Source organism: Hypomesus transpacificus, chromosome 12, assembly GCF_021917145.1.
Source record: "Hypomesus transpacificus isolate Combined female chromosome 12, fHypTra1, whole genome shotgun sequence".
Taxonomy (NCBI): domain Eukaryota; kingdom Metazoa; phylum Chordata; class Actinopteri; order Osmeriformes; family Osmeridae; genus Hypomesus; species Hypomesus transpacificus.
Window position 1 is genome coordinate 10,894,743 of NC_061071.1, and position 21,958 is coordinate 10,916,700.

The 21,958-nt window shown below is 49.9% G+C and overlaps 2 protein-coding genes across 4 annotated transcripts; both read right to left on the reverse strand.

The window, feature by feature from the left end:
* Nucleotides 1-288: 288 nt before the first annotated feature.
* Nucleotides 289-8,379, reverse strand: LOC124474948 (SLAIN motif-containing protein 1-like). Its single transcript, XM_047031416.1, has 8 exons — nucleotides 7,942-8,379; nucleotides 7,365-7,495; nucleotides 4,689-4,781; nucleotides 4,479-4,577; nucleotides 3,377-3,667; nucleotides 2,893-3,042; nucleotides 2,388-2,613; nucleotides 289-1,687 (listed from the first exon to the last, which is right to left on the reverse strand). The coding sequence occupies exons 1-8, from the start codon at nucleotides 8,370-8,372 to the stop codon at nucleotides 1,612-1,614; spliced, it is 1,497 nt and encodes a 498-aa protein (XP_046887372.1). The 5' UTR covers nucleotides 8,373-8,379; the 3' UTR covers nucleotides 289-1,611.
* Nucleotides 8,380-9,131: 752 nt separating this feature from the next.
* Nucleotides 9,132-18,210, reverse strand: mrps9 (mitochondrial ribosomal protein S9). Of its 3 annotated transcripts, none has more exons than XM_047031525.1 (11): nucleotides 18,091-18,210; nucleotides 17,424-17,612; nucleotides 15,882-15,944; nucleotides 15,690-15,720; nucleotides 15,449-15,528; nucleotides 11,848-11,933; nucleotides 11,612-11,687; nucleotides 10,749-10,914; nucleotides 10,503-10,611; nucleotides 9,934-10,103; nucleotides 9,132-9,543 (listed from the first exon to the last, which is right to left on the reverse strand). In XM_047031525.1, exons 1-11 carry the CDS (start codon nucleotides 18,187-18,189, stop codon nucleotides 9,452-9,454), a joined length of 1,161 nt encoding a protein of 386 aa, XP_046887481.1. In that variant the 5' UTR covers nucleotides 18,190-18,210; the 3' UTR covers nucleotides 9,132-9,451. The 3 variants fall into 3 exon arrangements, with proteins under 3 accessions (XP_046887481.1, XP_046887483.1, XP_046887482.1); XM_047031527.1 differs by having other exon boundaries at nucleotides 10,481-10,611; XM_047031526.1 differs by lacking the exon at nucleotides 9,132-9,543 and adding an exon at nucleotides 9,571-9,843 and having other exon boundaries at nucleotides 9,889-10,103.
* Nucleotides 18,211-21,958: the final 3,748 nt, after the last annotated feature.

The following is a 21,958-nucleotide window of genomic DNA, read 5'->3' on the forward strand; positions in this document are numbered from 1 at the left end:
ATAAATATATGTTTTTGTTTGTATATACAAACACAAATCTAGTTAGTAAAAATTCAACCTAATACACCCTGATAACAGGGAGATTTAATTTTAGCAGCATCTTACTGCTTCTCCCCCAGGAGAAAGCATCATTATTAATCAGTTTAAGTAGTAAAGAACATCTGAGGTTAGGAGAGTACGAACAGGTCTCAGGTCAGCTGTAGCCCAGTACGAACAGGTCTCAGGTCAGCTGTAGCCCAGTACGAACAGGTCTCAGGTCAGCTGTAGCCCAGTACGAACAAGTCTCAGGTCAGCTGTAGCCCAGTATGAAAATGTCTCAGGTCAACTGTAGCCCAGTATGAACAGCTCTCAGGTCAGCTGTAGCCCAGTATGAAAATGTCTCAGGTCAGCTGTAGCCCAGTATGAACAGGTCTCAGGTCAGCTGTAGCCCAGTACGAACAGGTCTCAGGTCAGCTGTAGCCCAGTATGAAAATGTCTCAGGTCAGCTGTAGCCCAGTATGAACAGGTCTCAGGTCAGCTGTAGCCCAGTATGAACAGGTCTCAGGTCAGCAGTAGCCCAGTATGAACAGGTCTCAGGTCAGCTGTAGCCCAGTACGAACAGGTCTCAGGTCAGCTGTAGCCCAGTATGAACAAGTCTCAGGTCAGCTGTAGCCCAGTATGAAAATGTCTCAGGTCAACTGTAGCCCAGTATGAACAGCTCTCAGGTCAGCTGTAGCCCAGTATGAAAATGTCTCAGGTCAGCTGTAGCCCAGTATGAACAGGTCTCAGGTCAGCTGTAGCCCAGTATGAAAATGTCTCAGGTCAGCTGTAGCCCAGTATGAACAGGTCTCAGGTCAGCTGTAGCCCAGTATGAACAGGTCTCAGGTCAGCTGTAGCCCAGTATGAAAATGTCTCAGGTCAACTGTAGCCCAGTATGAACAGGTCTCAGGTCAGCTGTAGCCCAGTATGAAAATGTCTCAGGTCAGCTGTAGCCCAGTATGAACAGGTCTCAGGTCAGCTGTAGCCCAGTATGAACAGGTCTCAGGTCAGCTGTAGCCCAGTATGAACAGGTCTCAGGTCAGCTGTAGCCCAGTATGAACAGGTCTCAGGTCAGCTGTAGCCCAGTATGAAAATGTCTCAGGTCAACTGTAGCCCAGTATGAACAGGTCTCAGGTCAGCTGTAGCCCAGTATGAAAATGTCTCAGGTCAGCTGTAGCCCAGTATGAACAGGTCTCAGGTCAGCTGTAGCCCAGTATGAACAGGTCTCAGGTCAGCTGGAGCCCAGAGGGGGTATTGCACAACATTGCACCAAGGCGCAGACCTAGAGGTGCAGGCTGAATTAAACAGCTGTGGAATGAAAACACACAAGAACACACCCAAACACACACCCTGCCTGTAAATAGGTGCCATGTCCAGATCCCCACACCTAAAACAGTGTTTAGCACCATGTCTTTCCTCCTGTTTGTCCTGAAACGTTTGTGTCTGTCAGTCCTTCTCATCTCCTCCTGAACACCAGGAGGCAGGTCGACACCCTGAGGTGCAGAGGTGGCTAACCCGAAACCCTGACCCCATCAGGGGGGGGGGGGGGCATCTCCTGGGTGTGTCCAGCAGGGGGGGCATCTCCTGGCTGTGTCAGTAGCAGCCGTCTCTCCAGCTCCTGTCTGGAAGTGCAGTCAGGGCCGACAGGCTCTTGGGAGGCGTCAGTAAACTGGACATGAACACAAACAGTCACCCAACACAGTCAGTACCAAACACAGTCACTCAACACAGTCAGTACCAAACACAGTCACCCAACACAGATCATAGACAGTCTCACTCTGAACATAACCATGGTGATCAGACCTCCTTTAAATAATGATAATAATACGTGTTCATATAGCAGAGATGTGGGAAGTGGTTACTATGCACGATGCCTGGTAGCTGAGATGTGGTTACTTTGCACTGTGGCTGTGTAATACAGATCAATCTATAGCACCTCTAACCAACAAACCTACAACATGAGCTACACCACACATTTAATCTCTGTACAGAGATTAAAAAGCGGTAGAGTGACAAGGGGCTCCTTAAACCAAAATTGTAAAATCCCACAGCGCAGAACATCTTTTGGTACATCAGCCTTTTCTTTCAGGGCTTGTAAACTCTGGAACTCACTGCCCACAGAGATTAAGATCATTTCTGAGTTTAATGTTCACTTTTAGGCTTAAGGCATGGCTGAAAGCAAACCAAAACTGTACCCATGTAAATGTCTGAGCGTGAATGAGTGTACCCTTCGAATTAGTTCTTAGAATGCGTGTGTTCTAAATGTGTATTTTTCTAATCTGTATTTTTAAAATGGTATATTGTTTTTATGAAGAAAAAAAAATTCATATTGTTTATATGAAAATGTAAAATAGCATTTTGTGGCCTACCTGCGTGCTGGTTGGCTGGTCCTGCTGCGGGAGGCGGAGCCTACGAAAGAGGCGGGGCGTGGCAGGGAGCTACGAGGGGGCGTGGCTTTGTTAGGGATCAGAGACTGCAGGCTGGCGGAGGTTGGCATGGCAACGGAACCCTTGACGATGGGGCTGACGTACGCCGTAGCTTTGAGGGGTTGCCGCGACAACACCCCAAAGTTGCCAACACTCTGGGCCGGGGATGCTGCCACACACACACACACACACACATTACTGCTCTGTAGAGTAGATAGGAGACTCTATGTAGAGGCCTGTAGGTGGCGCTGTGCCATCCGTACAGTACAGTATCCACTATGTAAAGATGTGCCATCCGTACAGTACAGTATCCACTATGTAAAGTTGTGCCATCAGTACAGTAGACACTAGGTGGTGCTGTGATAGTTTAGCCTTGCATGTGTGAGCTATGTTTACTTAATGTGGTGTTTGTTTGTTACATGTGACAACACAGGGGGGAGGGACTCACTGCAGCCCTGCAGTCGGGCCAGCCCATTGGACGAGTCAAAGCTCTGACTATTCCTGAGCTGAGGAGGAGAGCACGTGTGATTGGGTGGGTTGGGCACACTAGGCATGCTGGGAACTCTGACCAGGCTGGGCATGCTCCGACGCAGCTTATCTAAACAGGAAGGAACACACACACACAGGAAAATCTGAATTCTGCATGAACGTAACATTTCAAGTTATCCTGTTAGTTGTCCCTTGTCAGCTCTGCCCCTAAGCCTCCAGATATCCTCTACATAGATCTATATCTACTGGATATCTATTATGTGTATATCTGCTGAGAGGACCCGGGCTGCTGCAGGAACATGGAGGTCATCGAGGACAGTTGTCAAATGTTGCGTTAATATATACAGTAGATAAACATTTAGAGAGATGTCATATTTCAGTTCTGAAAGAAACATGTAGGCCTTCAATGACCATGAGCAGAAGCCTGGGCCTTTCCTGCTCACCTGACCCAGGCCTGAAGGCCTGCTGCTGGGGTCTGCAGGGGCTGGAGGGGGGGCTGGGCTGGGAGGACCCAGAGGAGGGGCACTGGGGGTTGGGGATGCTTCTGCGCCAGTCTACCCTAACCCAGTCTGGGAGGCTGGAGAACGTGTGGGAGTGGGGAAGGCCAGGCTTCCTGGACCCCTGCTCCTCCTCCTCCTCCCCCTGCAGGTGGGGCTCTCCCTGCTGGCTGAACTGGAAGCAGAAACTGGAGCTGCTCCGAGTGATGGAGGTGGAGGCATAGTCCTGACGGAGACCTGGGGGAGGGGGGTACGAGCGCACACACACACACACAGGCAAACACCACACCCACAGGCAAACACCACACCCACACACACACACCCACAGGCAAACACACACACCACGCATGCACACCGTTAGTGTCACCTCCTGGGGTTAATGAAGCTGAAGTAACGATGAGCTCGGAGGTCTTGTGAGCAAAAAATGTTGAAACAATGTAGTAGTGAGTTAAACAGTAGTTAACATGTAATCAAATAAAAGGTCATGTTAAGAAGGGAACAACAGAGAAACTGTCAGAGAGAACAACTTCCTGGAAGTTCAGAAGCCCTGAAACCAAACCACCTGCACTCTGGATATCTGACTGTTCTGGACAGGTAGACAATGACATCATCATCACCCCCACCACAGTGACATCATCATCACCCCCACCACAGTGACATCATCATCACCCCCACCACAGTGACATCATCATCACCCCCACCACAGTGACATCATCATCACCCCCACCACAGTGACATCATCATCACCCCCACCACAGTGACATCATCATCACCCCCACCACAGTGACATCATCATCACCCCCACCACAGTGACATCATCATCACCCCCACCACAGCTCTCACACCAGTCAGACATCAATCAGCTGGAGCTGAGGCCAGGTCTGTTCCCACCAAACACAGACCAGTCCTCAACTCTGGAACACTGTCACAATGGCTCTACTAGCTACTTCTGATCTCAGACAGAGAGACAGAGACAGAGAGAGAGAGAGGGAGAGAGAGGGAGGGAGACCAGAGAGACTAGGGTTACTATGGTTACTAGGGGACTCACTCTCCTCCTGCAGGCGAGCCATCACCTGGACATCAGTCAGGTCCTGCAGCTTGTAACCCAGGGAGACACAGTCTGCTTCCTGCTCAGCGCTCAGACCATCTGCACACACACACAAACACAGACACTTAAAACACTAGCATTATGGAATTTTGTATGACAAAAGAGGAAGAGAGGAGGAGAGGGCAGAGCCAGGAGGGTCAGGGATCTTACTGGTGGGGTGAGGGAGGAAGGAGGGACTTCTCTCAGGATCCTTCACCATGGGACTCAGGGAGGTGAGGAGAACGGGGTGGAGAGGGGAAGGAACTGAAAGGGGAAACAAAGCATCACTTCATATTTCAACCATCCTTGAACACTGAACCTCCATCGTGTGACCAGCATGGTTGAAACTTGTTAGCAGTATCCTAGCATGCCATCTCTACTCAAACAGGCTCCCTAGGATACACACAGGCTAACTAGGATACAGATGATATGAGGCCGTGTTTTGACCTGATATAATGTGTACCCCCTCCCCTAACATGCAAAGGGTCTGTCCTGCCATCATGTGTGTTATTTTCTGTGTTCTTTTGATCACAATGAACAACCTGAGATCATATGGAGATGTCTGCTCTTTTCAAGCAAATGTCACATGGATTCAGATAATATCAGGCCATTTTTTGGGAACAAAGGTAGACGGACAAGCAAACAGAATTGTTTTTATCCCAGCATCAAATGATTCTTACTGCACGTTGAAGGGACTGGTGTGAGTAACTAGACCAAGTTTGGTGCATGTAGAACCTAATAATATGGAGATGTACCTAATAATATGGAGATGTACCTAATAATATGGAGATGTACCTAATAATATGGAGATGTCTGCCTGAAGTGCCATGCACCAACTCACAGCACTATGGAGAACCCTGGATATCCGTGTTTCAACATCATTCTAATCTACTCCTGATGTATGACTGTCTCTGGAGGAGAGAGATATTGTTATCTGATATAATTTTAACTGATCTGTAAACTCAGTTCAAGTAACCAGAGTGTGAATGGTATGCATGATTATGTCCACGTGACCATAGAAAATAATCCCAGGAGTGGATTATGTTAACCCACGAGCACCGGTCAGCAGGGCTGTGTGTGTGAGGCAGGGCTGTGTGTGTGTGTGGCAGGGCTGTGTGTGTGTGTGGCAGGGCTGTGTGTGTGTGTGGCAGGGCTGTGTGTGTGTGTGGCAGGGCTGTGTGTGTGTGTGGCAGGGCTGTGTGTGTGTGTGGCAGGGCTGTGTGTGGCACTGATGGGGGAAACAAGGGTGCTGACCTGGCTCACACACACACACACACTGCAGTCAGTGCTCTCTGACTCACGTACACTTACCTCACTCTAGAGTCATAGAGCAGCAACAACATCTGCTGTACACACACACATCTGTGTTCAGACTGAAACACTGGGCTGCATTCACACACACAGCTCAATCCAGCTCATCCCAGACCGGCACCAGGAGCAGCATCACACACACACACACACACACACACACACACACAGTCACTCATGCATGCACACTCCTCATCAGCGATTGTCAGAGAGAGGAGATGTACTAGAGGACAAACACAAGCAGAGTAAACACGAAGGAGGAAGAACCCACAGATAGGGTTAGGGTCATAGAGAGCATTAATATACAGCTGCTAAAAGAAGTACGTAATGTCCCTTTATACGGTGTGAGTGTATGTAGTGTGTGTGTGTGTAGTGTGTGTGTGTGTGTGTGTGAGACAGAGGGGGCTGTCAGGGAGACGCAAAGCTGCTTGGCATCAAGGAACAACACAGTCCTTTCATGTACAGACGGTTACCATGGCGACCGGACCTGGTAGTAGTAGAGGGAGGAGGTAGAGAGGGAGGAAAGGAGGTGGAGAGGGAGGAGGGGAGGGGGAGAGGGAGGAGAGGAGGTGGAGAGGGAGGAGAGAAGGTAGAAAAGGAGGAGAGGAGGTGGAGAGGGAGGAGGGGAGGGGGAGAAGGAGGAGGAGGAGAGGAGGTGGAGAGGGAGGAGAGAAGGTAGAGAAGGAGGAGAGGAGGGGGACAGGGAGGAGAGGAGGTGGAGAAGGAGGAGAGGAGGGGGACAGGGAGGAGAGGAGGGGGACAGGGAGGAGAGGAGGGGGACAGGGAGGAGAGGAGGTGGAGAAGGAGGAGAGGAGGGGGACAGGGAGGAGAGGAGGTGGAGAAGGAGGAGAGGAGGGGGACAGGGAGGAGAGGAGGGGGACAGGGAGGAGAGGAGGGGGACAGGGAGGAGAGGAGGAGGGGGCTGTCTAAAGACTGAGACAGTGTTGTGTCATCTGATGTGACTGTGTCTGGCAGGTAGATCATGTCCTTCCCCCAGCCGTTTAAAATAGACAGGAGTTGGACAGTTATACCTCACTAATCCTGTCAGATGGTTACACCACCTCAGTCATCTACCCTGTCAGCACTCTCCTCTTTCTCTCTCCGTCTCTCTCTCTGTACTTCTCCCTCCCTCCCATTTCTTTCCCAAGCTCTGACTGTACTTGATCATCTCACTTCCATCTCTCCTCCAGTTTAAAGATGTTCCATGAGTTACTTGAAACCAAACTACTCGTCTTCCAGCATCAGTGGGGCTGTCTCCCTAGCTGTTTCAGCAGAGTCAGAAAACCTGCTTTTGTCCCAGACCAGGCCCATAGTGTTAGCGTGCTTAGGTTAACCAGGATGGTTTTATCACAGATGTCATCCCATCGCTAGTAAGTATCATTTCCTCCTTCACTTGCTTAGACATATCAAGTCACGCACACACACACACCTTGCATGCGCTTAAATGATTGGACATCCTGTTCTAGGTGTACAGGTAAGTTGTGGGTATACAGGTATACAGGTGTACAGGTGTACAGGTGTACAGGTGTGTGCTCGTACCTGGGGCCTGCCTGAGAGAACGGGAGCGTCTGGACCCCTCCCCTCTGAGCCCGTCCAGCACCTGCCTGCACCACTGCAGGGGAGACAGCAGGGGGCGCTGCCACGGCCTGGCCCTAGCTGACACATACAACCTGAAGGGAGGGGGGAGAGGAGGTGAGAGGTAGAGGAGGTGAGCTGACTGACAGGCTCTGCCCAAACCAAACAGCATGTTTACATGTTCATGTTGTTTCTCAGAGTGGTGACTGACTACGACTGTGATGGCGACTGTGGCCTATATAAAGTTAGTTCCTGTGCCGCTGCTTTTGAATAAGATTGTTTCATTAGACTTCTAAACGGCTTGTGTATTGTTGTTAATAGATTGCATCACTCACAGGCTCAATCACGTGGTGTGGTTATAAGCTCACGCACTTGTAGCTTCAAAAGTTTTTTTTAAATTGAACGCCAATTAAACACTGGAAATAAAACACTGATTGCAGATGGTAGCCCATCTTAGAAATTCGATGAATTAACGACACGTCATGTTTCACTTGTCGCAGGGATGAGTTGCCTACAAATACAATGTTTAGGACAACCTTACCAGGAATCTTCAGACTTGTCAAGGGAGAACATGGAATCCAGATCCAGCAGCGCCACCTCGTCCAGAACCGTGGGCTCGCCCTCACTGCCCTGAGCTTCAACCGTGGAATCAGCAGCGGAATGCGGAAGAAAATACTGGAAAGAATCGTCCGCCGGGCAGAAGGAGGACTGGCACAGCAGGGCTGTCAGCGGGAGACGGTACCCCCCCGGGACGGGGCTGCTGTCTAGTATGCAGGCTGGTGAGGTGGTTTGGATATGGGGGCTCGTGGAGCAATCGTTAACCGCGCTCGCGCTCGCCCTTAGCTGCTCGTTTTGCTTCTCTAGTTTCCGAACGAGCTGCTGCAACTTCACCACCTCGAGCTCTGCGTTAACGGCGTTGCTGTTGCAGTCGACATCAGTCATCATCTGAAGGGTTAGCACCGCAGCATCCATCAAGAATGACTGGAATAATAAATATTAGATTTTTCTCACTGAAATGGAGGACGGGGTAAGCTACCCTCCGTGACTCTCACTGTGATTTCGGAATCGTTAATTCGGTTGTAAGCTGGTGCCTCGCGTTCTCATGTGCCAATCAACAGCATGCCGTCCAATCGTCCAATCAGATACTAGGACATCTCCATTTCCCAAACGGGGCAATTTGCGAGTTCTTCCGTTATCAGGTGAGCAACAGGATTAGGCGGATCCATTTTTATTTGTATTGGTGTGGCACCATTTTTAAATAACGGAATTCTTCTGTATGTTACACACACCAAATAGGTATTCCGTTGGCCGGAAAAGGGCTGTACATGTGTGGGCGGAGTAATCTTGTTAAGATCTTTCTGGTAAAACGTTATTATCTACGACGCTGAGCAGCAAGACGGCGCAATAACAAACCTGACGAATGTAAGACTCAGGAAAACGTTTATTTTTACCAAACATAAAAATGACATTCAAATTAACTGTCCCCACCCCGTGGTTAACGTTTCCTTCACAGGAGTCCAGTTCGTCTGTAGACAAGAAAGCCCATGTCACATGAGCAAACGTTCTTACCGGCTTTTCAGCACCTGGACAGCGCTCGTGTCCAACACGGCAGGAACGTTTCTGGTAACAAACAGTTAAGGAAGATGGAAGCATCTCGAAAAACGTCATACTGGTTTTTTTAGTGCCGTTCATGTTCCTGTTGGCCATAAAACAGACCAAGCAACTCCAGCATTCTGTGGAAAACAGTATTTTATTTTTTAACACGTGTAAGCGGCCGCCAGTCTCTGTAGTATAGCGCCCTCATGTGGCGGCGGAAGCACATTACAACATGTGAGATAGGTCGTCACATGACAGACGGGTGCACGCAGGTACGTCTCACTTCAGCCACGTGTTTGACAAAGCAAAACATTTATTATGGACGTTTCAATGAACTGTCTTCTTAAATTGTCCATCAGCACAGGTGATAATCATCAGTAATGGTCTGTAGATCCAGTCTAGTTAAGACATTGCATTGTTCTGTCTTTCTTGTTGTTTTCACTCCTCCTCCTTCTTCAGCGTTTGTTCCAGGTGAACTTCCTGCGAGCTCCTTCCTGTCCTGGCTTCTTCCTCTCCCTCACTCTGGGGTCAGGGGTCAGCAGCCCGGCTGCCAGGCAACAGGGGGGAGGTTGCCCAGGGAGACAAGAGACAGAAAAGTGAAAATCTAAACAAATCCAACTGAAGCGTCATTTCTGTACATGGGATTCTCAACCTTGTGATTCTGTCTCACTAAGCCATTTTATTGTATATGTTTTTTTTATATTAGTCTTCTTCATACTAAATATTTATATCTAGTATGAATCTTGTGTTCTTCTAGTCTATTTGTCTGCACTGATAGGGAGGCCTGAATATCAAACATCTCCTGGCTTGTTTCAAAGCACTTCGATCCTCAAGTAGAAGTAGACACCTTGTCTCATGTTCTCCACCTGGCCCTGGTACAGGAAGTGCTCACCTTGTCTCATGTTCTCCACCTGGCCCTGGTACAGGAAGTGCTCACCTTGTCTCATGTTCTCCACCTGACCCTGGGACAGGAAGCTGAGCAGAGCGCGGGACAGGGCCAGACGCAGCGCCCCTGCCTGGCTGGAATGGCCGCCCCCGGCAACGCTGCAGCGCATGTCGAAGCGCCCCAACACCCCCGTGAAGACCAGGGGGAACATCAGCTGCTCTCTGGGGAGGGGAGGGGCCAGTGTTACAGCCACACAACTGTCTTCTGACTCAGCAAGAATCAGAAAGACAAGCTTATACTTACTAGTGTGTGTGTGCCTCGTGCTGTGTGTCTAGTGTGTGTCGTGTGTCTAGTGTGTGTGTCTAGTGTGTGTTGCAGTGTCCCAGGCTGAAAGACATGTGCTGACACAGTCGAACATCACCCTTCTTGTCCAATTAGTCCTGCACTGGGCTGAAGTGACAGCACAAACACACACGCACACACTCGTTCACCTGTGTAATTACCTCCTCTAACAGATTATACAGCCAGAGCTCTCAACACTGCTGTTGGAACTACAACAAGACTCGCATCTTAGAGTGGGAGAATGACACACACACACATCGTGCTCCACCCCAGCGTACCGGTCCTGCAGGACAGTGAAGTAGTGGTGACAGCGGGAGCCGTTAATGATGACATCACCGGAGCCTCCGTCTGTCAGCACCACCGAGCCCGTCGCTGACTTCCTCCTTCCTGAAACACAGGAAATTATGTATTCAGTCTGGGTCACGATACTGTTCTTCAAGCTGTATGACTGTGTGTACCCTCAGCAGTGCTGTGTGTGTGTGTGTACCCTCAGCAGTGCTGTATGAGTGTGTGTGTGTGTGTACCCTCAGCAGTGCTGTATGAGTGGCCCTGCTCATCCACCTGCAGGGCAGGTACTTCCTGTCGGCTGGACTGGACCTCTAGGCGTCGACGCAGGCTGAGCAGGAAGTCCTCCTCAGCGCTGCTGCCTCTCTCCTGCAAACGCATCACCAGCTGCAGGAAACGCTGGTACTAGACACACACACACAGGGACACACATACAGACAGGTCATTGCCTGGACACAGCCTCAACTGCTTCTTTCATTAATTTCTGCTTGGCGATACCATCTAGTGGTGACAGAGTGAACTGTAGCATTAGTAAGGTTATTCAGCTGCAAAGCTAACAGGAGTGTAAAGCTAACAGGAGTGTAAAGCTAGCAGGAGTGTAAAGCTAACAGGAGTGTAAAGCTAGCAGGAGTGTAAAGCTAACAGGAGTGTAAAGCTAGCAGGAGTGTAAAGCTAACAGGAGTGTAAAGCTGACAGGAGTGTAAAGCTAATAGGAGTGTAAAGCTAGCAGGAGTGTAAAGCTAGCAGGAGTGTAAAGCTAGCAGGAGTGTAAAGCTAACAGGAGTGTAAAGCTAGCTGGAGTGTAAAGCTAACAGGAGTGTAAAGCTAGCTGGAGTGTAAAGCTAGCAGGAGTGTAAAGCTAGCTGGAGTGTAAACTGTAGGGGGTTAAATATTGGCCAAACAACCTAAACTAATTATCCTATGGTTTAAAGGAAGATGAGAAACTAAACAGTGTATTAGCATGAACCATATAATGCCAATACAAATAGAATTACAGTTATTTGACTATGGGTTAAATCAGAGCAAGAATTGTCAAAGTAAGGTTAAAAAGAAAGCAGCATTTAATAACATTGCAAAGCAGCATTGGCAGCAGTGTTCTTACATCGTAGTCAGAGATGGTCTCCACCAGCAGCTCCTCCAGCTCCTCCTTAAACAGCCACCTGCTACCGCCCAGAGAGCTGTCAACACACACACACACGCACACACACACACACACACGCACACACACACACACACACACACACACACACACACACCTTTAGTCAAGACACACCCCCCTTCCCCTACACACAGACAGGATGCCAGAGCATACCTCCCAAACACACTGTTGTCACTCACCTTTTTTTGGATGGTTCTGGAAGCAGACTCCTGGCCCTCAGGCGATCCTGCTGCTTCTCTGCAGCCAGCACCCTGGCAAAGGTGTCCTACACACACACACACACACACACACACGCAGACACACACACGCAGACACACACACAGACACACACACACGCAGACACACACACGCAGACACACACACGCAGACACACACACACACACACACACACAGACACACACACCCCTTTGTGTGTTATGGAGGAGATGCCATATTTGTCCTCATCCCTGGCTGGATTTAATTAGGTGGGGAAATTGAATTGAGGTGCTGGAGCTGTAACATACAACACTCCCTGGCCCCCTCCCTCCCTGCCCCCCGTAGCCCCCACACCCCATCCCCCCCCCCCCCCCCCCCCCCTCATCGCCACCCACCCCCCCCTGAGGCTGAGGAGAGATGCTGGGGGATGGCAGACAATGACAGAAACAGACAGAGAGAAACAGACAGAGAGAGGCAGACAGAGAGAGGCAAACAGAGAAAAGCAGGCAGACAGAGAGAGGCAGACAGAGAAAAGCAGGCAGACAGAGAGAGGCCGGCAGACAGACAGAGAGAGGCCGGCAGACAGACAGAGAGAGGCCGGCAGACAGACAGAGAGAGGCAGGCAGACAGGGAGAGGCTGGCAGACAGGGAGAGGCAGGCAGACAGGGAGAGGCAGGCAGACAGGGAGAGGCAGACAGAGAGAGGCAGGCAGACAGAGAGAAGCAGGCAGACAGAGAGAAGCAGGCAGACAGAGGCAGGCAGACAGAGAGAAGCAGGCAGACAGAGAGAGGCAGGCAGACAGACAGAGGCAGGCAGACAGACAGAGGCAGACAGACAGAGGCAGACAGACAGGGGCAGGCATTCGGGTCACGTCCCTGAGCCACAGTCCTGGGTGTGAGAACTCATTTCCCCGTCAATTATTCCCCAGATGTTTAATTCCTTCCTGATAGAGTGCCTCTAATCCACCACCACTCTGCCACGAAAGCAAACATCAAGAAAAAAAGCAATTTTCATCACAGAAAAAGGGTAATAGAAAATCTGAAAAAAGAGGAATGGAGGAGAACACTAGCCTGACAACATGGCAGAGCGCCTCAGAATAGCACAGGGCCAGCTCATACAAGACGCCAGCCACAGAGAAGAGATCTAGTTTGAATGATTGTGTGTGTGTGTGTGTGTGTGTGTGTAAGAGACAGTGTGTGTGTGTGTGTGAGAGAGAGAGTGTGTGAGTGTGAGAGAGAGAGTGTGTGAGTGTGAGAGAGTGTGTGAGAAGGATGACAGAAGAAGTAAGGAGGGGTGAGGCGTAAAGAGAGGGAAGGAGGAGAGAGAGAGGGGTAAAGAGAGGGAAGGAGGAGAGAGAGAGGGGTAAAGAGAGGGAAGGAGGAGAGAGGCAGCCAGAACCAAACATATTTAAACCAACAGCAGGGGGCACTCTGCTGCAGGGCACATGGGAGGCGTGCCTTCCTGACACACCGACACACACACATAAACACACACAAACACACATAAACACACACTTCTTATCTACGGAGGAGATGCCCAAGGTCAACCAAGAGGGAAAACAGAGGATGGGAGGAGTGAACGTTGAGAGAGGGGGTGAGAGGGGGTGAGAGGAGAGAGGTAGAGAGAGGGGGTGAGGGGAGAGAGAGGGGGGTGAGAGGAGAGAGAGGGGGTGAGGGGAGAGAGGGGGTAAGAGGAGAGAGAGGGGGTGAGAGGAGAGAGAGGGGGTGAGGGGAGAGAGAGGGGGTGAGGGGAGAGAGAGGGGTTGAGGGGAGAGAGAGGGGGTGAGGGGAGAGAGAGGGGGTGAGAGGAGAGAGAGGGGGTGAGGGGATAGAGGGGGTAAGAGGAGAGAGAGGGGCTGAGAGGAGAGAGAGGGGGTGAGGGGAGAGAGGGGGTAAGAGGAGAGAGAGGGGGTGAGAGGAGAGAGAGGGGGTGAGGGGAGAGAGAGGGGTTGAGGGGAGAGAGAGGGGGTGAGGGGAGAGAGGGGGTGAGAGGAAAGAGAGGGTTCCTTGTTCAATCGAGAGGAGCTATAGCAGTGTCAGGGCCCCCCCCCCCCCACCACCACATCTCTCCCCCTCCCCCTCCCCCCCACCTCCCCCCCCCCCCTTGTGTTCAGCTGCTCTCTGGTGTGTGTAATGGGGTCTGACAGCAGCTCTCTCTGAGGCCACTCTCAGCAGAACAGGGGCCACTAGAGGCTGGAGCTGGGGACTGGTGCAGAGGATGGAGACTGGGGGTGAGGCTGGTGGTGAGTATGAGGCTAGGAGTGAGGCTGGGGCTGGGACAGAAGATGGAGACTGGGGGTGAGGCTGGTGGTGAGTATGAGGCTAGGAGTGAGGCTGGGGCTGGGACAGAAGATGGAGACTGGGGGTGAGGCTGGTGGTGAGTATGAGGCTAGGAGTGAGGCTGGGGCTGGGACAGAAGATGGAGACTGGGGGTGAGGCTGGTGTTGAGTATGAGGCTAGGAGTGAGGCTGGGGCTGGGACAGAAGATGGAGACTGGGGGTGAGGCTGGTGGTGAGTATGAGGCTAGGAGTGAGGCTGGGGCTGGGACAGAAGATGGAGACTGGGGGTGAGGCTGGTGTTGAGTATGAGGCTAGGAGTGAGGCTGGGGCTGGGACAGAAGATGGAGACTGGGGGTGAGGCTGGTGGTGAGTATGAGGCTAGGAGTGAGGCTGGGGCTGGGACAGAAGATGGAGACTGGGGGTGAGGCTGGTGGTGAGTATGAGGCTAGGAGTGAGGCTGGGGCTGGGACAGAAGATGGAGACTGGGGGTGAGGCTGGTGGTGAGTATGAGGCTAGGAGTGAGGCTGGGGCTGGGACAGAAGATGGAGACTGGGGGTGAGGCTGGTGGTGAGTATGAGGCTAGGAGTGAGGCTGGGGCTGGGACAGAAGATGGAGACTGGGGGTGAGGCTGGTGGTGAGTATGAGGCTAGGAGTGAGGCTGGGGCTGGGACAGAAGATGGAGACTGGGGGTGAGGCTGGTGGTGAGTATGAGGCTAGGAGTGAGGCTGGGGCTGGGACAGAAGATGGAGACTGGGGGTGAGGCTGGTGGTGAGTATGAGGCTAGGAGTGAGGCTGGGGCTGGGACAGAAGATGGAGACTGGGGGTGAGGCTGGTGGTGAGTATGAGGCTAGGAGTGAGGCTGGGGCTTGGACAGAAGATGGAGACTGGGGGTGAGGCTGGTGGTGAGTATGAGGCTAGGAGTGAGGCTGGGCTGGGACAGAAGATGGAGACTGGGGGTGAGGCTGGTGGTGAGTATGAGGCTAGGAGTGAGGCTGGGGCTGGGACAGAAGATGGAGACTGGGGGTGAGGCTGGTGGTGAGTATGAGGCTAGGAGTGAGGCTGGGGCTGGGACAGAAGATGGAGACTGGGGGTGAGGCTGGTGGTGAGTATGAGGCTAGGAGTGAGGCTGGGGCTTGGACAGAAGATGGAGACTGGGGGTGAGGCTGGTGGTGAGTATGAGGCTAGGAGTGAGGCTGGGGCTTGGACAGAAGATGGAGGCTGGTGGTGAGGCTGGTGGTGAGTATGAGGACAGAGGATGGAGGCTGGGACAGAGGATAGAGGCTGAGACTCTGACAGCCAATACTCACATGCATCAGGTTGTAGTAGGACTGCTTTCCAGTGTAGAACAGGAAGTGGAAAGGTCGCCTGTCCGCCCCCCATTGGACAGCTAGAGGGAGGACACAGAAACCAAGCTCATTGGCTAGAAAATGCTCTGCTTTGTGAGAAACTAACACTGGTATCTACTGATATATGAACCAGAGGTGTATAAGTGCAGAGTATATAAAGTCATTTTAAAACGATTTAGGTTTGGAAGGTAACAAGACTTGCCTCGTTGTCTTGGAAATATTTCATCTGGATGCTGGTTAACAAAGACACGGGCAGCTCATTAATCACTTAACTGTACACCACAAGGAGGAATCCTTAAGAGAGAGAGAGAGAACGAGGGAGAGAAGGAGAAAGGAGAGGAGAGGGAGAGAGGAGAAAGGAGAGGGAGAAAGGAAGAGGGGTAGAGGAACTCACCTTCATCAGGGGTCTTGCTTTCTTCTCAAACAGACTGGAGGGGAAGAGATATGCTATACTCCTCTGGAAATAAAACATTCAACAGTTTCATAGTTTAACAGATGGTCATACAGTCACAGAAATATACCTGCAACCCACACACACACACACTTTCTCCCTCTTACCCTCCTTTTACATCTATCTATCTTACTCCCTCCTGCCTGCCTTTTGTCTGGAAGCAGGAAGGAGACTAGAGGACAGGAAGTACACTAGAGGACAAGCAATGGTTCATCCTGAGTTCAGCCCAGCATGCAGCGCTGCCAGGTCATTAGAGGCCTGCAGATGGCCCTACTGACAGGACCGGTGTGTGTGTGTGTGTGTGCGTCTAGGCCACAGATGGATGTCTCTTCCGATGATGTGTGTGTGTGTGTGCGGGGACAGGTAGGTGGTGTCACTCTCACCCAGCCAGCCCCCCCCCCCCCCCCTCCCCAGTTTGGAAACTTTTTTCGCTTCCTCAGCGCTCTAAGAGCAGGGATGGGAGGAGGGAGCTTAGTGTGGAGATGGAGGACAGTCTCTCCCTTCATATTTAGAGAGGATAGTCTCTCCCTCGATAGTTAGAAAGGATAGTCTCTCCCTCCATAGTTAGAAAGGATAGTCTCTCCCTCCATATTTAGAAAAGATAGTCTCTCCCTCCATAGTAAGAGAGGATAGTCTCTCCCTCCATAGTTAGAGAGGATAGTCTCTCCCTCCATAGTTAGAGAGGATAGTCTCTCCCTCCATAGCTAGAGAGGCTAGTCTCTCCCTCCATAGTTAGAGAGGATAGTCTCTCCCTCCATAGTAAGAGAGGCTGGTCTCTCTGGCTGGAAGCTGCTGGCCGTCACTTCTGCTTATCCAGGCTGGGACTAACAGCTCTCTTCATTACGTGGGAGGGAGTTTGGGGACCAAACACAGCAGAATGGGACATTTAACTAAATGAGGGTGACAATCGGAGATAATGCATTTTGCCTTCTGAAATGAATAAAACATGTAGGTTGTGTGCGTGTCTCCGTGAGTCAGTAAGAGTGTGCGTCTCTTTAGTGTGAGTGTGCACTTCCTGGTGAGTGTGTGTGTGTGTTGTTGAGAGCGTTGCTAATAGCAGATTACACAGTGCTGGCCCCTGCTGGTTGGGGTGTGTGGAACCACAGCTGCTACCTGACAGCAGACAGCTCTCCCTGCAAGGCCAGAGCAACACACTCGATACCGCTACCACACTATAACTGCATGTGGCATTTTAGCATCTTCATTTAAAACACAATTATGCCCAAAAAAATGATTTGTAGTTTTTTCCTTTTACTGTCAACACACTCCCAATTAAAATGTATTCAGAATAATTCAGAGGCTAATACTTCTCTTTGGACTTGTTGACTTGTTGAACTTTGCATTCACAAGTGTTCAGTTTGTTTAGAAGTTTACATAGGACACCAGGCAGAGACACAAACCAGCATGATTCTCTTCCCTTCCAGCTGCCTAGAACACAAAGCTCCCACGGTCTCTTGATCAGAATCATACATCGTATTATCTTACATCAATGTCTTCCTGGGTGAAGTTCTCTACGTCCTCTCCCATCATGTTGGCCAGGTGTCGTTTGCCGATGTTGAACTCCTCCACCTGCTTCTTAATGAACTCCTCGGAGAACTTCTCTGGCCCCGCTGCCGCCAGGTTCTTCCTGTGAACCGCAGCGCTCAGGCTCACCTGCCTACCGAACACTTTCACCTGGCGCGGACACAACACATTTAACATTGAATATCTCTGGTCTCCTACAGTACATACTACTATATATATATATATATATGATTACAATAGACTTCCTTTTTAAAGTGTAGCATTTCAAAGACGGCTGTGTCCATGAATATCATTCAAATTTAAATTGCGCAAGCAAGACAGGCTGAAGACGCTAGCACAACCACTACAATGTTTCACTGCTTGCATTATTTAGCTAGCTAACTCGACTGTGTGTTAGCGAGACATCTTACACTACCGTATGCAAAACTCGTGCCGTGAAATGGGCACACACAGTGCAAACATATTCATACAGTTCTGCTTACTGAGATTAGTTTGACAGCTTGCTTGTGTGCTAGCTACCCTTAGTCAAGGACACGCTCTCACAGTCTCGCTGCAACAGCGCGCTCAAAGCAGGGCGGATATTTTCGTAAATCAATAGCGACCTTGTGCATCAAACGACTGACATTACCTGACTACTCAGGCTGGATGAGACGATGTTGCCATTGTTACAGCAACTCCCACATCTCCAGATAAGAGATCCCACTGTTCTCCCTCTGGAAGCCGCCATGTTTGCACGTTGTAACAGGAAGTGCGGATGCGTCACTGACATTTCAAACGCATCAGTGGTTTTCGACAGAGTAAAGCGACGAAGTTACTGCGAAATAGTCCGATGCAGTAGGAAATATATTTAGATATGCAGCATTAAATACATATTGGGGATAGACCCATCCAGATACATAAGATACATATGATGGAAAGAAAATTATTGAGAGTGGACTCATGTGAACTAACCGCGGCCCACTAGTCCGCTAGCCAGTTTAATACAGATGGGCCACCAAACCAATGAAAACTCAAGTATGAAAATGGTATTTAAATACACAGTTGGTAAATTATTATTATTATTCTTACTAATTTTAAAATGACATTTTGCCTTTAATTCACCATGACCGAAACGCCAATAGTTACGCTTGTCACGTTTAGGAAAGACCAACTGACATTTTCACCTTAACTTGCATTCTACTGCTTCAATCTTAAATCCACTATGCATGCATTACTTCCGCATATTGCATAAGCCAATTCAACAACTTCCGGAGTTACGTTGTCAAACACAAAATGCTGGACTTCTGCCGGTCTTCCCAAAATGACAATTAACGATGTACATAGGAGCTTATGTTGCTGCCCTTCAAGCAAGAGGGAAACGGGGTTCAAATTGTACGTTTCGAGCTACATCGACAATTACAAAGGTAAGGTTTATCTAAAAGTAGCTATTGTACCTAAGCTAGTTCTCGCTATCTAGGATTTGAGCAGTAATGTTAGCTAGGCTAGCTAGCTAAAAATATTTAGCTACATTATAATATACTCAATTATCTATCAGCTTGGTCTGTCATGTATGTTCCCTATGGGTAATGTAATGTATCCTGTCTCAGTTTTTAATGAAAATCTGCCATATGGAAATGGGAGAGATCTCTGTGAGGGCGATCTGTTATCTCCCTGAGGGTGACCTGTTATCTCCGTGAGGGTGACCTGTTATCTCCGTGAGGGAGACCTGTTATCTCCGTGAGGGAGACCTGTTATCTCTGTGAGGGCGACCTGTTATCTCTGTGAGGGAGACCTGTTATCTTTGTGAGGGCGACCTGTTATCTCTGTGAGGGCGACCTGTTATCTCTGTGAGGGCGACCTGTTATCTTTGTGAGGGAGACCTGTTATCTCTGTGAGGGAGACCTGTTATCTCCGTGAGGGAGACCTGTTATCTCTGTGAGGGAGACCTGTTATCTCCGTGAGGGCGACCTGTTATCTCCGTGAGGGAGACCTGTTATCTCTGTGAGGGTGACCTGTTATCTCTGTGAGGGAGACCTGTTATCTCCATGAGGGCGACCTGTTATATGGTTATTAAAAGTAAGTTTCTAACTTCACCAGGAGTTCTAGGTCTGGCCGTGGTAGGTACGCAGGTTACCTCTCTCTACAATGTGTGCTTACTGTGGCACTGATGGACACTTTGTCTTCTTTGATCGCTCAAATATATTTAGCCGTGAAAGCGAACAGTTTGGCTCCCCTGGTGTTGTTAAACGTGTGATTGCGCAAATTAAGTTAACGGATGTGTTGGGCGGCCGCAAAAATATGAGCTATGCAAGTAGGCAGCACATTGGAAGAGGTAGGGAATGGATGATCTAGATACACTCAAGCCCAACCAAATTGTATTGATCAGTGTGCAGTTGTGCAGTTACACAGTAGGACACAGTGTGAGAAATGCCTTCCACGGAGCTGTATGTGTGTGCGTGCGTTCAGGTGTGCGGGTACACGCGTGAGCACCTGTGTGTAGCGCTCACAGATCAATGCAGTGTCTTCTCTCTGATAGAGTTGGAATGGGAATTCTGGGAGATGAATCAATGTGAAGGTGAGGAGACTCCCGGCTTGTGCCAGTCGATACGGGCGCGTAGTTAATGCGCCCTGAGGAGCGCTGTCGCCAACCCACATGATTAACGGTGTTTGCCCCGCTTTTTAGCCACGAGCATGCTACTGCCCACAAAGAAAAATAGTTTCGACCCGTGGTCTCTAATTCACGGTGGGGGGTGAGGTTGAACATAAATCATACTTTACCATGTCCTGCCTATGCAGGCTGGGGTCAGGACACAGGACGTTTACGTCTCTTCAGAGTCTAGTTGATCTATTATTAAAAAAACATTGTTTATTGAATTGCATTTTTATTTGAGCTTCATTTGCTAAACCCTTACACCGACACGCTTTTGATGGTGAGAATGCTACAAATAAAATGAAATTGTAGGAGAAATAGAGGAGAATGGAGATCCTTTAGAGGGTAACAGCACAGTAGACAACACTGGCCAAATGGACTGACTGACAACGAGGTAATTGTATGAATAATAAAAATCGTAATATCAATACAAATAATGGATGGGATATCATGAACATATGTGCCAGTAATCCCCCCTCCCTCTCACTCCCCCATTTCCAGGGTTGTCGTGGCAGCACTGCTCTGGCTCAGCTCCAGTCATCATTTCCACGCTGCTTTACGCTGATTCTCTAATATCCTTAGCGCCGTGCGCAGGGATAAGCCCTTCTCGCTGAAACATGGCTGTCATGCCTATAAGCCATTCATCGCTTTAAGAATCCATTACAGGTTCCCCAAACATGGGCTCAGAGGGCCGGGCTGCACAGGGCCGTTTTCCTCCGAGGTGTTTAGACCACTGAGATGTATTGTATCACACAAACACCCTCATGAAGCACTGCTGAAGGAGGTGGAGCACATGACAGGTCCTGTTCTGTGAACTACAGCATCTTAGGTCAGGTCTTCCTGTGGTCAAGGGATTCATTCAGGATAATCAAGCACTTAGTCATTATGGAAGTATGGCTGTAGATCGTGATGCCCAACGTGAATGTGACTAGTCACTCACCCTAACCCTATTCATTTCCAAACCATAGATAAACATTGAACAGCAAGATAAGAATCAGTCTTGTAGAAGTGGATCATCTTGCTCCTCCTCTCTGATAGGCTGACAGCCATGCTCTCTGTATCACTCAAAGCCAATCACTGTAGAGTAAAACATCTAGCAGGATCTCTCTCCAAATGTCAAACATTTGTTTGATTTGGACTTTCTACACAGTTTGTATCCAAACCTTCTAATTGTTTTAAGTTCATTTGTAATGTTATAATAATGAGTATAATTTACATTCAGCTTTAATATGACAAATCTTATTCTAATAATCAACTCGTCTCTACAAAGTGCGTAGATAGTAAAACCACAACTAACCAGAATTTCTGCATATTTTATTCACAATATATTTACATTTGGTCTGTGCATCACTTCTCTTGATGAGTATGGGCCTTGTGCTTCTGTCAAAAGTGCTAGCACCATGCTTATCAACCCCCAGGCCTTCACACACACACACACACACACACACACACACAAACACACACACCTCCTTACACGCACACAAACCTCCGTACACACACACACACACACTCCAACTCTTTCATTCGGGGACTAGCTTGTGTGCCCGGGCCAGCCTGATTGGCTTCTTATCAGTGGGCCTGGCGCAGGCCTTGATTGGAAAGGTAGCCTGGGGCTGGAGTGGTGTCCCCACCCCAGCAGGGAGCAGGGAGCAGGGGGCAGGGAGCAGGGGGAGGAGGCCCAGGGCACCGGGACACACCCAGAGGAACCAGCTTCTGCTAAACAAACACACACACATGCACGGGGGGAGGCAGAGGGGGGGGGGGGGGGGGGGAGAAGGGGGGGGGGGGGGAAGGAGAGGAGGAGGAAGGACAAGAGGGGGGGGGGGGAGGAGGAGAACGCTAAGTGAGGGTTGACCTAGTGTGTAGA

Excerpts from the sequence above, each read along its gene's own strand:
- LOC124474948 (XM_047031416.1), bottom strand. The coding sequence starts at position 8,372 with ATGGATGCTGCGGTGCTAACCCTTCAGATGATGACTGATGTCGACTGC. Across the intron at positions 7,496-7,941 it reads GACAAGTCTGAAGATTCCTG|GTTGTATGTGTCAGCTAGGG; the intron begins GTAAGGTTGTCC and ends CCCTCCCTTCAG. Across the intron at positions 4,782-7,364 it reads TTCTCTCAGGCAGGCCCCAG|TTCCTTCCCCTCTCCACCCC; the intron begins GTACGAGCACAC and ends TTCCCCTTTCAG.
- mrps9 (XM_047031525.1), bottom strand. The coding sequence starts at position 18,189 with ATGGCGGCTTCCAGAGGGAGAACAGTGGGATCTCTTATCTGGAGATGT. Across the intron at positions 11,688-11,847 it reads CCAGAACCATCCAAAAAAAG|CTCTCTGGGCGGTAGCAGGT; the intron begins GTGAGTGACAAC and ends GTGTGTTGACAG. Across the intron at positions 10,612-10,748 it reads CTCATACAGCACTGCTGAGG|GAAGGAGGAAGTCAGCGACG; the intron begins GTACACACACAC and ends CCTGTGTTTCAG.